The sequence below is a fragment of the Carlito syrichta genome, unplaced genomic scaffold (genome assembly GCF_000164805.1).
Source record: "Carlito syrichta isolate Samal-C Ts95f unplaced genomic scaffold, Tarsius_syrichta-2.0.1 Scaffold302910, whole genome shotgun sequence".
Taxonomy (NCBI): domain Eukaryota; kingdom Metazoa; phylum Chordata; class Mammalia; order Primates; family Tarsiidae; genus Carlito; species Carlito syrichta.
Window position 1 is genome coordinate 220,552 of NW_007247006.1, and position 17,863 is coordinate 238,414.

The 17,863-nt window shown below is 36.2% G+C and overlaps 1 protein-coding gene across 1 annotated transcript in view; it reads left to right on the forward strand.

Moving 5' to 3' along the window:
- NRK (Nik related kinase) overlaps positions 1 to 17,863 on the forward strand; it is a 134,516-nt gene that overhangs the window by 77,869 nt on the left and 38,784 nt on the right. The window contains exons 10-14 of the mRNA XM_008057235.1: positions 4,229 to 4,307; positions 5,368 to 5,543; positions 7,088 to 7,151; positions 7,575 to 8,751; positions 10,998 to 11,105. Of these exons, the coding sequence (XP_008055426.1) occupies positions 4,229 to 4,307; positions 5,368 to 5,543; positions 7,088 to 7,151; positions 7,575 to 8,751; positions 10,998 to 11,105 (1,604 nt within the window). The remainder of the gene's footprint in view (positions 1 to 4,228; positions 4,308 to 5,367; positions 5,544 to 7,087; positions 7,152 to 7,574; positions 8,752 to 10,997; positions 11,106 to 17,863) is intronic.

The window sequence follows — 17,863 nt, forward strand, 5'->3', positions numbered from 1 at the left end:
GACAGAGTGAGACTCCAACTCAAAAAAAAAAAAAAAAATCTTATTTTAGGCTAACTGAATGTTGCTTCGGTTTAGCCTCAGTAGTATTTGGTCCTGAGAGTTGTGAATAACCAGAATCTTTGGGATTCCAATCCATATTACCTGGAAGAACATTTAGGTTACAGAACACTTACAGTCACACACTGCCACTGCTTTAGGCTATGATAGTTGAGAAAATTCTCACATAGGTCATTGAAATTGAATCTTCAGCAAAGTTGGGAAGTAAGCTTTGTTTTTCTTCTTTAGAGTCAACCTAGCTCACCTTTGGTGACCCCTTTACTCCTTTCAGCCACCCCAGTTCCCTTAACCATTATCTCTTGTTTCCCCATTTCCCTTTCATGTAAATGACCTGTCAGCATCCTGTTCTCTCAAGACACTGCTTTCTGATAGGAAAGTAAAAGTGGAATGTGAACTTGAGTATAAATGATTGATAACCATATAACATATGACTCCAGAGAATAGCATATTTGCTGTCCTCAATACCTCAATCCAAAGATATAAATTCCTGGTATTGTTGGATGAGAAGTGAGATAAATGCCTTCAGGGATGTAGGGGGGATTGTTTTGCTTTTCTCTCTTCAAGCAGATCCTGTAGATTCCCATGTTTCTATATGCGCTATCTGCACAATATTCACCTGTGAAGCTTTATAAGCTTGATCTCTCTTAGCACTTTGTTTCAAGGCAAATGAGAGGAATTTCAAGAAGTAGAAATAATGGAAACATAATTATTGCGAATTTCTGGTGTCCCTTGGAATATCAAAGAGGGGCTGAGATAAAGCTAGGACAGATGTGAAGATCACATTGCTGCTGCCTCTATTATAGTGCCCCCCCCAAAAAAACTGGAAAATACCTAAGTTGAGTGAATAAAAAATTAATGATAGAAAAGATTAAAATGTAAAAATTACATATGAAACATACAATATTGAAATGAGACGGGAGATGTGAGCTATTCCTCATCATCTCCGGATTACTTCTGTTTGGAAAATATGCTTAGATTATGTTAAATTGTGTAACAGTTGCTAATGTTTCATCTTAGTATTGAGGCATGGATTTGGTTAGTCTACATACCTGCATCAAGTAGTGTCTTTCTTCCATTGTTTCTGAACTGTTCCTCAGCACGTTTTCAAAAACACAGCTTTCTACATTTTGAAGGTTTGTAATGGTTCACCTTTTCTTTTCCGCTTTTTAAATTCCAAAAGTCATGGGAGAAGAATGGTGTGATATGCAAACTCACAGAAGGAGTGCAGAATAGTTTTCACAGTGTACACAAATGGCAAGCTTCTTACAAAACATGAATGAGGACCGAGAGATTCTGAACTCACAAGAAGGGAAAATAGGGCCAGTCTGCCTGGATAAGTAATTGGAATGGTACAACTTTGGTCAGGAGCAACTCAAGATAGCCTCCCTACTAAAAGATTTCTCTTTCACCAGCTAATTTATTGCCTGGAAATGATTTGCATGAAAATGATTGGCACAAGTGTAACTGCAGAAATGCTTCAGGTTATGATAATTATCTCAGGGGGTGGCTTTCCAAAGTGACAGTTAACTGATAATATCCTCTGAGATCCAGATAATAAAATTGTTTCGGGGGGTCTTTCTTTGGTGAGTCTCTCCCAGAGAAGTAAAAAGAGAGTAAGAGTAACGTCTCACTGACAGGTTGATGCAGGGACATTTAAAAGAGGGAAGAACCGGACCCTTGCATGCCAGACCTCCTTTGGTCCTTAGATTCTGGGTGGGAATTCAAACAATATGGGAACCTTTAAATCAAGACCAGAGCCGGGCTCGGTGGCTCAGCCTGTAATCCCGCGCCTTTGAGAGGTTGAGGTAAGTGGATTGCCTGACCCCGCGGGTTTGAGACCTGCCTGGGCAGCGAGACCTCATCTCTACAATAAATCAAAAAAATCAGCCAGGCATGGTAGTGCTGTAATTCTGGCTACTCAGAAGGCTGAGGCGGAAGGATCGCCGGAGCCCAGCAGGTCGAGGCTGCGGTGGCTGGGAGCGGCCACTGCACTCCAGTCTGGGCGACAGAGTGAGACTCCAACTCAAAAAAAAATAAAAAAAATCAAGACCAGAACATTGCTAGCAATCATTCAAACATCAGAGTTCACAGACTGACTAATTGTGAACATAGATGGTTCTTAGTCTCTCTATGCTTTATAAAAAAGAATCTGCCTGGAGGAGAAGCAGGATAAGGTCAACAGGTTTTCTCAGAACCTCCTTTTTTGTCAGAGGCCTTCACCAGCCAATTTACCTTAATCTGGATCATATCTTCCCGTATTTTGGCATTCTCTTTGGTATTGTAGAGATCATTTAAAATATTGTCAGTGATGCTTGATTATAGTCCTACTTCTATTCCTGTAGTGTCTCCTCCCTTACTCTTCATGTCAATCTTTACCTGAGTGCCTCATGATTCAAATCTACCCCTGTCTCTTCAAGAGGCCTATTCCTTCAATATTCAGAAGATTCCTTCAGATCTCAACATGTGTTAAGAATAAACCACATTATTTAACCTAATTCAAAGCAAGTCCAGTTTAATATCTGGCCAACCCTTAAAGAGATGTGTTTTTTAAAGGAGGTTTGCTATTTCAAAGGAATGAGCCTCTAATGATGAACATTTAGGCAGTGTTATGAGATATGGGTTGGAGGGAGCATTTACAGACATTCCTAAAATTATACCATATAGAAAGCCATCCACAGGTGCTGTTGACATAGATCTTATATGCACCCTGTGCTCTATTCCTTTGTGAACTTTTTCTTTCCTTTAATAAAAATGTACCTAGTCTGTGTCCTAGCTCTTGACCACTGAAGGTGTTGTCAGTTGACTGAATGATGCTCAGATGTTAATAAATGACAACTGCTTAATATTGTGCAAATTCGCGGTATATTTAAAGGATAGAACTTAGAGACTGATCGGACACAGTAAAGGAATGAAAAGAGTAAAATATGATTCTGATCTTTTGTGCTTGGAGCTGATTCTGCCCTAAATTATAAAAGCACACCTTTTATTAATTTATATCCATGTAATTGAGAACAAAGATTGACCTGTAAAAAATTGCCTTTGTATCACCCTAATAAAATCACTCTGTGGAGTTTTACCTATTATTATGAGAAGCCAGTATGGCACTGTAGGTTTCCTGAAGATCCATTTTGAGAGAGGAAGAATGACACTATCAGGAGTCATTAATATCAAATTGTCTTCACATGAATGACACACTTGTAGTGTTAGATGAAATTTACACTATGGCTCTCCACTGGGATTTTTTGCACTGCCAGTTTTCTTTAATCAAAACACAAGATAAAATGAATGAAGTGAGACACATATTTAAACGCTTATAGCAAAACCCAGAATTCCCAAACCAATGAGGTAGTTAATTTATATAGCATATATTGGAAGAGGCGTTTTTTTGTATGCCTATATGTACATGTGAGGGAATGAAACTCCAATAATTTGGCACAGACATGAGGTGCCATATAGTTAAAATATTTATATAATATCAATAGCTAATATTTATTAGGCACCTACTATGTGTCAGTCATTTTCACTTGTAAATTGCTATTTAATCCTCACAACTCTTCTAAGGGATTCCTGTTTTTCAGATGCAGAAACTGAGGTACAGCTAGGTTAAGTAAAATCACAAAGGCAGAGCTAGGATTTGAAGTTATATCTTACTCTAGAAGGTGTATTCTTAACAGTTACACTACATCTATCTCTTTATCTAGGACTCTGAGCTCCCAAAACAGGTTCTTTTCAGCTTTCTTTCATATAAAGTTGTTTCCCTTTATGTATTATTGTGTTTGTCTAGTAGTCTGGTTGACTTTTTCAGTCTGTAATTACATGTTCCAGTTTTACAACTGTAAATACTTATATGGAAACACAAAAATGTGTTTGTTTGTACTTTCGGTTAACTTTTCTGGATATAAATCATCAATCGTATATTTCAAAAATTTTGTCTAGTTTAATTTATTATTGATAAATCACCTGGCGATGATGAAACTTTAGAATCTAATATACTGCGATGTTTGTGTCAAAATGAGCTTTTCCTGTAACTGCATTCTTTTCTATCTATTCATCCCTTAGTGTTTACTCAACATGATATGTGAAAGAACACTGAGAATTCCCTCTGGAATGAGGAATGTACTCTGTAGTTATCCCTCTCGTTATTTTAAAATTTATCTATTTCCCTTTGCAGCTCTGTGTAACCTTCAGCCCTTGGAAGCCCTCTTCGTTATTTTACGGGAATCTGCTCCCACAGTCAAATCCAGTGGATGGTAAAGATGAATGTCTAAATTTCACAAATACATTGACTTGGCATTTTTATGTAGCACAAAAGTTTTAATTCATTTGATCAGTCCTGCTTCACTATCCTTCTTGGGCAATATTTCCTAAAATTTATTATTATAACTAGGAGATCTAAATGACCAGTTTTCATTAAGAACTAGCTAGTCAACTAGAATTGAGTAATATCTTTCATAGTATATTATTATAATATTAGTATCCTACCATTAATAAGTATGTTCAGTTGTTTTCCTGGTAATGGGATGAGCCAGTGGCAACTATTTGTGAAATTTCTTACTGTGCCTAGATAGCCAGTAATTATCATATACAGCCTTGATGGTTTGTCCATTAAACTAAACATCCATATACCTAGAGCAGAGGCCTTGTTCTCTCAGGCTTCTACAGGCCAGCAAAACTTGCAATTCCTTCTCTCTGAAGCTTGTTGATCTAGTACCTTAAACCTTTACTTATTCTTGCCCTGGTAGAAATAGTAACTATGATTTGATTGCTGATATTCAGCATGATTGCATTGTGATTCAAATTACCCTTCTGATAGATCCAGAATTTATGGCCACATCTTTTCATGGGCCTTTTTCTAAGATTACTTAGTCTTTGTGATATTAATACCCTTTTTTCGGATCATTATATTCATGCCTTTGTAGTTAAAACTGCATATAGTCAAATGAAACATTCATAGTGTGACTGCTGTGGGCTTATCAATCTAATCTCACAGACTACTTATGTCACATTAACCATTTAATTGACATATTGTCACTTGAGTTTTTACCACGTACAAACATCTAAACTCATTGAAGTTTCTACTATTATTTGGGAGAAAATGTTGTTGGCGCTTCTTCTTCTTTTTCTTTTTAAGTGGATTTTGTTGTACATGATGTATATTGCCAAACTGCAGGATATTTGACCATTGAAACAATTATACCCTGAGGCAACTCTCTCCAAAAATACAATTTTCAGAGAGGCATATAAGTGGCAGTGGGAAGAGGTGACCTGAGAATACTCCTTTATTTTATTTCTTTGATCCATTTCTCTTAGGTCTCGCAAGTTCCACAATTTCATGGAAAAGTGTATGATAAAAAATTTCTTATTTCGTCCTACTTCTGCAAATATGCTTCATCACCCATTTGTTCGAGATATAAAAAATGAACGACATGTTGTTGAATCATTAACAAAGCATCTTACTGGAATCATTAAAAAAAGGCAGAAAAAAGGTAAAAATCTGTGAAGTTTTATTTTACTAGAATGAATATTCAAGTGAGAGAAGAATGTATTCCTTTATTGCTTTCAGGGAAAAATAATATTTGTTTAAGAATTAGGTTGAAAGTAAAAATTCTGACACCTTCAATAATATTCCATGTGCTCTTATTCAATTCATTAACTCATATTTCAGTACATACGTATGTACTCAATAATATATACATATATATATATATTTATTTTTGCCAGTTATATCTGGCAAGTATTCATATTTATAAAGACCTTGGAAACCTCAAATAGAATTTTGTGATGTACCAATTTTAAGTAAACTAAAGACAATAATCAAAAAAGGTAACAAAATCTATATCTCCCTGTTCTTTTCCAGCTGATATTTTGACTCTAGAAAGATAGTTAGGTTGGTAATTAACCATTTCTTGACTGCTAATTTTGAAGTAATGTCGGTGTACTATATAGAGCTTATTTTATGTATTAAACTCCAACTATAAGATACAATTAAAGGAACTAATTTATACAAACAAAACTTTCTGTCTATTAATAAGAGTAAACTTCTGTCTATTTAAAATGGCAGGATACATTTTCATCAAATCCAGAGGAAGTTACTTGGGAAGTTCTAACTTTATAGGTTATGTACCATATTCCACATTTAATTTTGGAGGTTGTCAGCAAAGTTGAGAATAACAATGGAGTGGAGAAAGGGGAACCTGAAAAAGCAGGCATCCTCATATCAGCAACATGACTGATTGCAGTGGAGCCTATTTCATCCGCATAATTATATATGTTGTTTTAAAGTAAGGAACAGCGGAGGAATGAATTTATTTACCTATGATGATGAAGTCATTGGACCAGTATCACAGAGGCCAGACAGTCTCAAATGGGTGCAGGAAAACCACACATAATTAACTAATTTTCAGAGTTGCAAGATTTCCAAAATGTTACCTGCAGGAAAAGTCCCATTTCTGTGGAAGTTGCACTGAAGATATAAATATAGTTTCCTTATATTTTAATATAGGAACTTCAAAAGAAAACTCTTTTGTTTTTAAAATTCTATATTTTAGTAGTAACAGCACAGCTGATGGAAAAGAAGCTGAATGTTTTCAATGTGTTGAGTGTCAAACCCAGAATTAAGAATTTACCTTCTCACTGAAAAAAAAGGTTATTCCCAAACCATAAAGTTCTTATATCCAGAGCCCACAGCTGTAAGCCATGTTCACTATCTAGAGTTTCTCTTGCCCCTTTCACTCTTTATCCCATTCTCTCCTTTTTCTCTTTATAATTGCAGCAATGAGATTGCTACATTTTATTTCCTATGACTAGTGAAATTAATCAGCAAGCAATAACTGTACTATACTGCAAAAGTGGGCCTGGAAACTAGAATACTGTCTGTGTCACAAACCAAGTTTGTTCGAAGGGCTACCTTCTTCTTGCCCTTGTAGTTCACTTCACATCCTGAGCAGTAGAGGATACGGAGTGGCTAAGATAGATTACATGCTTCTTTGCTGACTGTTTACACATTATGTTTTTCTCTTTCATAAAAAAGGGATACCTCTGATCTTTGAAAGAGAAGAAGCTATTAAGGAACAATACACCATGAGAAGATTCAGGTGCGTTAGACAAATCACATATGTAACTTGATGATAGCAGTTCACACAAAGCAGTTGATTCCTGTTGCCTTTGACTTAGAAGAACTTGATTCTTTCTGATACAACACATAGCAAATCTCTATTTTGAAGAAATGTTGAGTGGAAATGTTGAGGAGAATAACTTATTACTACCAAAGACTCCTTAATATCTGGCAATAGAATGATCATGTAGATGTCAGACCCTATTAATAATTGAATACATTAGTAATACAAATGTTACATGCAGGATATTTCAGACATTACAGGAATGATTCTAGAAAGATTTACTGAAAATACTGTTACACAGAAAATGTCCATATTTTAAAATTAAATCAATTTTCCTGAATGGTTCCATTCCACTGAAAATTCTAATTGCAAGGCAATCATTTGTTTTGGTTATTTCAGAGGACCCTCTTGCACTCATGAGCTTCTGAGATTGCCAACCAGCAGCAGATGCAGACCACTTAGAGTCCTGCATGGAGAACCCTCTCAGCCAAGGTGGTTACCTGATCGAGAAGAGCCACAAGTCCGGGCACTTCAGCAACTACAGGGAGCAGCCAGAGTATTCATGCCACTACAGGCTCTGGACATTACACCTAGGCCTCTTCAGCAGCAAGCTCAGGCACCTCAACGACTACAAGGGGCAGCTCGGGTGTTCATGCCACTACAGGCTCAGGTTAAGGCTAAGGCCTCTAGGCCTCTACAAATGCAGATTAAGGCACCTCCGCGACTACGGAAAGCAGCTCGGGTCCTCATGCCACTACAGGCACAGGGTAGGGCACCTAGACCTCTACAGGTACGCAAGGTACAAGCCCAGGTTCCTAAAAAGCAACAAGCTCAGGTCCAGGTCCAGGCATCAGAACAACCACAGGATCTAGACCAGGTGCCAGAGGAATTTCAGGGACAAGACCAAGTACCTGAACATCAACAAAGGCAGGGGCAGGTCCCTGAACAACAGCAGAGGCAAAATCAGGTACCCGAACAGCAGCTGGAGCAAAACCGGGCACCAGAAAATCCAGAGGTACAGGAACAGGCTGCTGAACCTCCACAGGCAGAGACTGAGGCAGAGGAACCTGAGTCATTACGAGTACATGCCCAGGTGTTTCTGCCCTTACTGTCACAGAACCACCATGTGCTGTTGCCACTACATTTGGATAGTCAGGTGCTCATTCCAGTAGAGGGGCAAACTGAAGGATTGCCTCAAGGACAGGCCTGGGCACTAGAGCCCCCACAGGTAGTTGGTTCAGTTCAAGCACTGATAGAGGGACTATCAAGAGACTTGCTTCGAGCACCAAACTCACATAACTCAAAGCCACTTGGTCCTCTGCAAACCCTGATGGAAAACCTGTCATCAAATATGTTTTATTCTCAACCAGAACAGGCAAGGAAGAAAAAATCAAAAGTTTTTAGCCTAAGGCAGGCACTGGCAAAAAGACTGTCACCAAAGAGGTTTAGGACAAAGTCATCAAGGAGACCCGAAGAGCTTGATCTCTCAGATTTAGAAGCCTGCAGGCAAAGGCGCCAACGCAGATGGGAAGATATCTTTAATCAGCATGAGGAGGAATTGAGACAAGTTGAAAATGTAAGAGTTTTTATATTTTTACTCTAAGTCAAAAATGCAGAGAAAATGTACTTGTTTGTGCCAATATTTTTCCTTTGTAATGCCAAATGAAATAAATGTTCTTTGTTTCATAGATTTACTAAATAATTTGTGCTTCAAAAATATTATCTTAAATTTTCCAGATAATTTGTGATTAAATATGAGAAAAAAACTTTTGCTTGAATGATGCAGGTAATTACTTAATATACCTCTATTGAAACAGCTTTAATTATTGATTTTCTACCTATTATTCTGTTAGCGGTAAAGGGACAACATATACCCATTTAAAGTGACTAATAAGAATCTTAAAAATTTCTTTCTTAATTTAAAATTTCAAGGATAACACATTCAAATTAAACACAAAAAACAAATTTGGTTTTGTTCCTCTAGCCTCTAAGTTAATTTATTTGCTCTTTCTTCCCAAAGAATGCTGAACTGTACTATTTAAGTGAATTGCATTCATTTGTACTTCAGGATGTTGAAATCAAGGTTAAAATGGGAAGGAAACGCAGTTTTCAAAAACATTTTGTATATAGTTACCATATGTATTGTCTTACTAATTTGATGCCCATTTAACATAATTAATCAATGATGTGGCCACACAGAACATGAAACAAGTTACAAAATGGTCTCTGCACCCTCTTGAAATGTAGGATACAATCTGTTAAACTCTTATTTATGAACAATCAATAAAACTTAATTTTTTCAAAATCTTTTAGTATAAAGGGGATATAGTTTAACTGGGGTTATTCAATTTAATCTGGTGAATCCAATGTGATGATGAAGGGTTTGTGGGTTTGATAAGCAAATTTATAAAGTAAGACAAAATTAGGAGAGTAGTTGTTTTCTAATACTTCCCAGCACTTATTTACATAAAAGGAATAATTATGATGGTCCCAATTAAACCCCATTATCCACATCTATTTAACTAATAATAATTAATGTAGTAATTATAAATGAATCTTGTCTATCTAGATAAGGAATTCTTTAGGTTTGTGCACATTAAGCCAATTGAACAAATGCCAATTCACTGACATGTTTAACATGAGGAAAGGTAAAAACAGGAAGAGAAGCAAGCCCTAAAAGGGAAAATGGATATCTAGCTCTCAGAAAAAGAGGAAGATATAAAGAGAAAGAAAGAAAAGAATATATAAATCTAGAATCGTGATATTTGGCAAAAATTAGGGCATTTAAAATGGTAATGTATCTATTATCAATGAGTTCTACTAATCAATTAGATCTAATGGGTTTTGTATTTGTGAAAAAAAGACTTAATTATCTTTGAAAGACTCATAGTATCACCAGCATGACACATACTTATTGTCCCTTATTGTTTTAAATATATATGTGGGAAGCCATTCTAAAATTTTAAAAAGTCAAATGATAGTTACACATCTCATTATTCTAAGCTCTACAGGTGTTCATATCTTTATGTGGGTCCTTAAAGAAAACATACAGGAAAATAAATCTATTGATAATAATTATTCTCACAGGTCTTTGGAAATACCTGAAGTTTTATTAGAGTTCAGAGACATAAGTGAGCGCTTCAACTCACAAACAGGAAGAAAAAATGTTTATTACTGTCTTAGTTTAAGACATAATATTTATTAGCTTAAAAGGGAAAATAGTTCCCTAAACTCATAAAACTCAATTAAGGAGAAGTATTTGCACCATAGTATAACAAGTTTTCCATTCATTACAAGGATCAAACTTTGAAGTTATAATTGCTTACTGAATATGAAAGTTAGTTTGGCATTATGCATTAATCAAGCTTTAGACCAGATTCTTTTTTTTTTTTTTTTTTTTGAGTCGGAGTCTCACTCTGTCACCCAGACTGGAGTGCAGTGGCCACTCCCGGTGACCGCAGCCTCGACCTGCTGGGCCCTGGCGATCCTTCCGCCTCAGCCTTCCAAGTAGCTGGAACTACAGGCGCGCGCTGTAGACCAGAGATTCTTAACCTGGATCTCGTAGATGAACTTTAGGAAGTCAGAGATCCATATGAAAATATATGCAGACATATATGTCTATACCATTTTTAAAACGCACAATCTGTAGCATTTCTCAGATTTTGAAAGGGATCCAGAACTAAAAACTATTAGAAACTGCTGGTTGAAATCATTTTCACTATTTGAATATTATTCTTTTAAATTATATATTAGGGTGATATAGTTGTTCCTATCACTTGCATTTTAACGATTAAAATATTTATTTACCTTTTTGTTTCAAAGGACAAAGAAAATGAATCATCAGACAATGATGAAGTATTTCATTCAATTCAGGCTGAAGTCCAAATTGAACCATGGCAGCCATACGTTCCAAGTCCTAAAAGAAATGAGGTAAATTTCTCATTATGAGTTACTGTGACATTAGTAAGAGCCTAGAACAGTGGTTCTTATACTTTTTGGTCTCAAGATTCCATTATATTCTTAAACATTGAATGCCCTCCAAAACTATTGTTTATTACATGGATTTTGTGACATTTAATATGCAACTTGCTACAAGTTAACCCCCAAAATAAAATATTAATTTATTTTAAAAGTAATAAAACAGTTACATGCTAACATAAGAAACACATTTTTAATGAAAAATATGTTTTCTAAAACAAAAATTGAGAATTATATTGTTTTACATTTTTGTAGATAGATCTCTTTAATCTATCTTGCCTAGTGGAAAACAGCTGAATTTTCTTATCACCTTTCTACATTCAATCTCTTGCCATATGTTGTTTTGGTTACAATGTATAAGTAGAAACTGGCTTCTCAAATATAGGCAGTTGTAAAGGGAGAATTTTTATAAACCTTTTAGATAATTGTATGAATAAATTATTTGGTAATATACCAAAACTAGAGAAGTGGAATCTCAAACCATAACAATAAGATTTTGTACACCTATTGTTAAAAATCCATTAGTCTATCTTGTGCTATGAATAGATGTTTTGCTTATGTATGATTTTTAACTTCAGTTGGAAAATATTGCTTCACTGTGTATGTAGATCTTCCCACTGTGTTTATATGTTTCATTATACAGTATTAAAAAACAGCATTTGTTAATATCATCACCAATTAATTAATGGTAAACTGTCAAGTGCACGGTGGTGTTTAAAAATTCTAATTTTCCCTTTAAAGCTCAAATTTTATCATTGCTAATAAATAGCATCAGTTGTTTCCCCCTTGGGTTGATAGGGTTACTTCATTCATTTAAAATAGAATGTTTACCAGATATCCATAGTTTGAATAATCATACTTTGTCAGTCTTTCTTTAAGCAAAAATATTACCCATGAAAAAATGTCAGTAGTTCAGTTTTAATACAACCACACATGTCTTTTTCCTTGATAGTCTCTGGTCTGGGATACAGTTTGTGACAGGTCATTTAATCTGTAATTTAATTTCTTAAAATTGTGAGAATAATTAAGTCAGTCACAGCATCCAAACTGACTTCCATTTTATTTTTTTCTTTTTAATTTTTATTATAAAGATGTGGGTTACAATTCAGGATTAGTTATACAAACATTGATCATGCAGGTACCCCTGTTGATGAGGTATGCCCCTCCCTTCCCTAGCAGTTTCCCTCAACTGCCAATCCCACCCCCTCAACAGTTCTGACTTCCATTTTCATGACTACATTATTAGTATCCTATTTAGCACAGTTCTTGTGTAGGTTCAGTTCTTGTGTAGACAAGGTAGCATCATCATAGCCAATATTTCTAACAGACAGCCATCTAAAAAATATTTTTTTCACTAAGGTAGAGTGAGTGTGTGAACCCAAACTCGTGCTTTATTGATGGTGGATTAGGAGTCTCATTATTGTTTATTTTTATTTTTTTTATTTTAAAGATGTGGGGTACAATTCAGGGCTAGGTATACAACTGTTCATTATGTAAGTATATTTGTTGATGAAGTATGTCCCTCCATCCCCCTGACAGATTCCCACTTCTGCCAATCCCGCATCCCCCACTCCCCTGGCAGTTTCCCGCTACTGCCAATCTTTTTCTTATAGTATTACAATAATTGCTCAAGGTCAACTTATAAGTGAGAACATGTGATTCTCAGTTCTCTGTTTCTATGATAGCTTTCTCAGTATTACAGACTCTAAGTCCATCCAGGTTACTGTAAAGTTTATGATTTTGTTCTTCTTTATGGCTGTGTAATATTCCATCATGTATATGTAACACATTTTTTTTATACAGTCCTCTTTCAATGGGCAGCACAGTTGGTTCCATGTTTTTGCTATTGTGAACAATGCCGCAATAAACATACATGTGCAGGTATCTTTTTCATAGAGTGATTTGAGTTCCTCTGGGTATATTCCCATAGAAGGATTGCGGGGTCATATGGAAGGTCGATTTTGAGATCTTTTAGGAATCGCCACACTGTTTCCACAGAGGTTGGTTTCCACTCCCACCAACAGTATAGAAGTCTTCCCCTTTTGCTGCATCCTCTCTGGCATCTGTTGTTTTTTGAGTTATTAATGATGGCCATCCTGACTGGAGTTAGGTGGTATCTCAGTGTAATTTTAATTTGCAGTTTTTGATGACTAGTGAGGTTAAGCAATTTTTCAAGTATCTGTTGGCTGCTCGTATGTCTTCTTTTGAGAAGCGTCTATTCATATCTTTTGCCCAATTTGTAATGGGGCTGTTTTTTTGGTTTTTTTTTTTCTTTTTGGCATGTTTGAGTTCCTCGTAGATCCTAGATGTTAGGCTTTTGTCAGACATAGAGTTGGCAAATATTTTTTCCAGTCTGTGGGCTGTCTTCCTGCTCTCTTGATAGTTTCTTTGGCTTTGCAGAAGCTTGTCAGTTTGATGAGGTCCCACTTGTCTCTTATGGCATGGGCATGTGGGGTTTTGATCAGGGATTGGTTGCGAGTTCCAATTTCCATAAGGTTGTCTCCTGCATTTTCTAAGGTTCTTATAGTTTAAAGTTTTGCATTTAGGTCTTTGATCCATTTAGAGTTGATTTTTGTGTATGGTGATAGGTAGGGTTCCTGTTTCAATCTTCTGCATGTGGTTAGCCAGTTTTCCCAGCACCATTTACTGAATAGGTTCTCTCCTCCCCAGGTGGTTGGTGGAGTCTTTGTCGAAGATGAGTTGATTGAGAAATTGAGGTTTTGATTCTGGAATCTCTATCCTGTTCCATTGGTCAGTACCAGGCTGTTTTGAATAGTGTAGCTTTATAATAAAGTTTAAAGTCTGGGAGTGTGATACTGCCTGACTTTTTTTTTTTTTTTTTTTTCCTGAGGATTGTTTTAGCGATTCATGGTCGTTTATGCTTCCATATTGATTCCCATATTGTCATTTCCAGGTCTGAGAAGAATGCTGCTGGTAATTTAATGGGTATTACGTTAAATCTGTAGATTGCCTTGGGTTGGATGGACATCTTAACAATGTTGATTCTTACAATTCATGAGCATGGAATATTTTTACATTTGTTTGTGTCTTCTTTGATTTCTTTGAGCAGTTTTTTGTAGTTTTTGTTGTAAAGGTATTTCATGTCTCTGATTAGGAAGACACCAAGGTATTTCATTTTTTATGTGGCTGTTGTGAATGGGATTGTGCTTTTTATTTGTGTTTCTGTTTGTTTATTGTTGGTGTATAGAAATATGACTGTCTTTTGCACAGTTATTTTATATCCTGAGACTTTGCCAAAGTCTATTATCAGTGCAAGGATGTTTTTGACAGATTCTCTTGAGGTACTGGATTTTTTCAAGGTATAGCATCATATCATCTGTAAAGAGGGATAGCTTGACTTCCTCTTTTCCTATTTGGATACCCCAAATCTCCTTTTCTTGACTTATTACTCAGGCTAGCACTTCCAAAACTATGTTGAAAAGGAGGGGTGAGAATGGGCGGCCTTGTCTTGTTCTGGTTTTCAGGAGAAATGATTTCAATTTCTCTCTGTTTAGCAGTATGCTGGCTGTGGGTTTCTCATAGATGACTCTTACTATTTTGAGGTATGTTTCATCAATGCCTAATTGTTTGAGGGTTTTCGTCAAGAAGGGGTGCTGGATTTTATGAAAAGCTTTTTCCACATCTAATAATATAATCATGTGGTTTTTGTTTTTGCATCTATTGATGTATTTAACTCCGTTTAGGGTCTTATGAATGTTGAACCAACCCTGCATCCCAGGGAGAAAGCCTACTTGGTCATGGTGGATGATTTTTGTGATGTTTTGTTGGATCTTGTTTGCTAGGATTTTGTTGAGAATTTTAGTGTCTATGTTCATCAAGGATATTGGCCTATAGTTCTCTTTTCCTGGTTTGGGTAACAATGTGATGTAAGCTTCATAAAATGGTTTGGGGCGAGTTTCATCTTTCTCAGTTGCCTGAAATACTTTCAGTAGGATTGGTATCAGTTCCTCCTTGTATATTTTGTAGAATTCTGCTGTAAAACCATCTGGTCTAGGACATTTTTCTGTAGGTAATTTCATTATGATGTAGTCAATTTCCTGGATTGTTATTGGTCTATTTAGGGTCTAAATTTCTTCTAGTTTCAACCTGTGGAGGTTGTGTGATGTAAGAAAGTCCTCCATTTCATTTAGATTTTTGAATTTGTTTCCATACAAGTGTACATAGTAGTCTCTGATAATCTTTTGTATTTCTTCGGTGTCAGTTGTGGCCTGATCTTTTGCATTTCTGATTGTGTTTATTTGGGCTTTTTCTCTCTTTTTCTTTGTCAGTCTAGCTAGGGGTCCATCAATCTTGTTTATTCTTTCAAAGAACCAGCTTTTTGTTTCTTTTTTTTTTTTGTATTATCCGTTTGTCTTCTATGTCAAAAATTTGGGCTTTTATTTTGGTGATCTGGATTCTTCTGCCAAAATCAGGATTTTGGTGGTCTTGTTTTTCCAGCTTTCTGAGGTGATTTGTTAGACTGTTAACTTGTGATTGCTCCATTTTCTTCATGTGTGTTCATAGGGATATGAATTCCCCTCTAAGTACTGTTTTCATAGCATCCCAGAATTTTGGTAAGCTGTTTCTTCATTTTCATTTGTTTCTAGGTATCTTTTAATCTCTGTTTTGATTTCCATGTTTCATTATTGTTTCCATTTGGCACAAGATGTTTCACACGAATCTACTAAGAAATCTTTTATGGACAATTCTCCTTTTAAAATACAGCACCCTTGATACTAACTACTCTTTTTTTTTTTTTTTTTTTGAGTTAGAGTCTCACTGTCACCCAGACTGGAGTGCAGTGCCCGCTACCGGCCACCGCAGCCTTGACCTGCTGGGCTCTGGCGATCCTTCCGCCTCAGCCATCCAAGTAGCTGGAACTAGAGGCGCACGCTACCATGCCCGGCTAATTTTTTTTTTTTTTTATTGTAGAGATGAGGTCTCACCTGCCAAGGCTGGTCTTGAACCCACGGGCTCAGGCAATCCACTCACCTCAGCCTCCCAAAGGACTAACAGTACTCTTAAGTGAATAATAGAATATTGCTTTATAAATACTAATCAATGACAGAAGGAACATAAACTGGATTGTATTATTTAAATAGAAGTAGAAATATGTCTTTTTCTCTGCCTTATGAAATGACTTAACTCATACTCTCAATCAATAATTATTACCTTAAGCATGACATCTTAAGCTGGAAATATAATGAGCTATGTTTGGTTTGGAGTTTATTATTTTCATAGTATGTGCTGTTCTTACTAATCATTTTCCTCACCCTGTTTTTCAGATTAAAAACAGACAATTCATGTTAGGCATTAGCTTTCTTATTTTTGGTTATTAACTATTTTGCATCATTTTGGTCTCTGGTTTACTAGTGTCAATAAACTTCCTAAGATCAGTTTCATAAACCAAGAGGCCTAGACTGCGTTCATGATGCCAGTTATCTGAATTGAAAGTGGGAAAATGTTAGACAAATGCTTATCCTGCATCCTGCCAAACATCTAGTCATATTTAGAAATGCTCATTAGTAAAAGATGTGAAACATTGACATTTTTCATTTTTCTCCTACCTGTCTCTTGGAGTATAAAGACATCCTTGATCAGTTGCTCCATAAAGAAAGCATAGTGTGCTAAGACTACTACTGTTTCTAGAAACTATAGAATGAGGAATGAGTTGATCAGCATGAAAATGCTAGTTTTTTTTTTTTTTTTTTTTAAAGCTAGGCATGGTGACTCAAGCCTGTAATCCCAGCACTTTGGGGGGCAGAGACGAAAGCACTGCCTGAGCCCAGGGGTTGGAGACCAGTCTGGGCAACTTGGCGAGACCTTGTCTTTACAATAAATAAAAAAAATTGTCAGGCGTTGTGGCATGTGCCTGTAGTTCCAGTTACTTGGAAGATTGAGGTAGAAGGATTGTCTGAACCCAGCTGTTTGAGGCTGTGGTGACCATGAGCATGCCATTATACTTCAACCTAGGTGACAGAGTGAGACTCCAACTCAAAAAAAATGTAACTTGTTGAAATATCCTTTGTAAAGAAACTAATGTGATGGTCTTGATGCATGTCAGAATGACCTATTATGGGGGCAGCTTAAAACTACTGTGAGTAGAAATCTAGTGGTATAAAACATAATGAGACAAGGAAGCATCCCATGGCCCAGTCTACCAATGTTGGAAGAAAGTAAATTTGTCCAATTGATGGAAACTGGTTCAATAGATTTACTCTTGAGTCCTTTGCAATATTAAATAACTGTAAAATTAGTAAACTGCAAATTAATTTATTTAGAGGTGAAAAAGTTTGAAACACTGATATGATAGTACAATCAAGTTGTAAAGTGGAAAATCCTATTTTCTTTTTTAAATTTAAAAAAAATTATAATTTTTTTATAATTTTTATTTTTAAAAATTTATTTTAAAGATGTGGGGTACAGTTCAGGGTTAAGTATACAAATAGTCATTATATGGGTAAAGTTTGGGCCTCACTTTGGTCCCAGCATCACCTGGTTTAAGATCAGGTACCTTATTAATGACCTGCGCCACCTCCCCCACTCCGCCACTTTCTCCCCTGGCATTTTCCCACTACTGCTAATCCGTTTCTTACAGTATTAACATAAATGTTCAGAGTCGGCTCGATGGCTCAGCCTGTAATCCTGCACCTTTGGGAGGCTGAGGTGAGTGGATTGTCTGAGCCCGCGAGTTCGAGACCCGCCTGGGC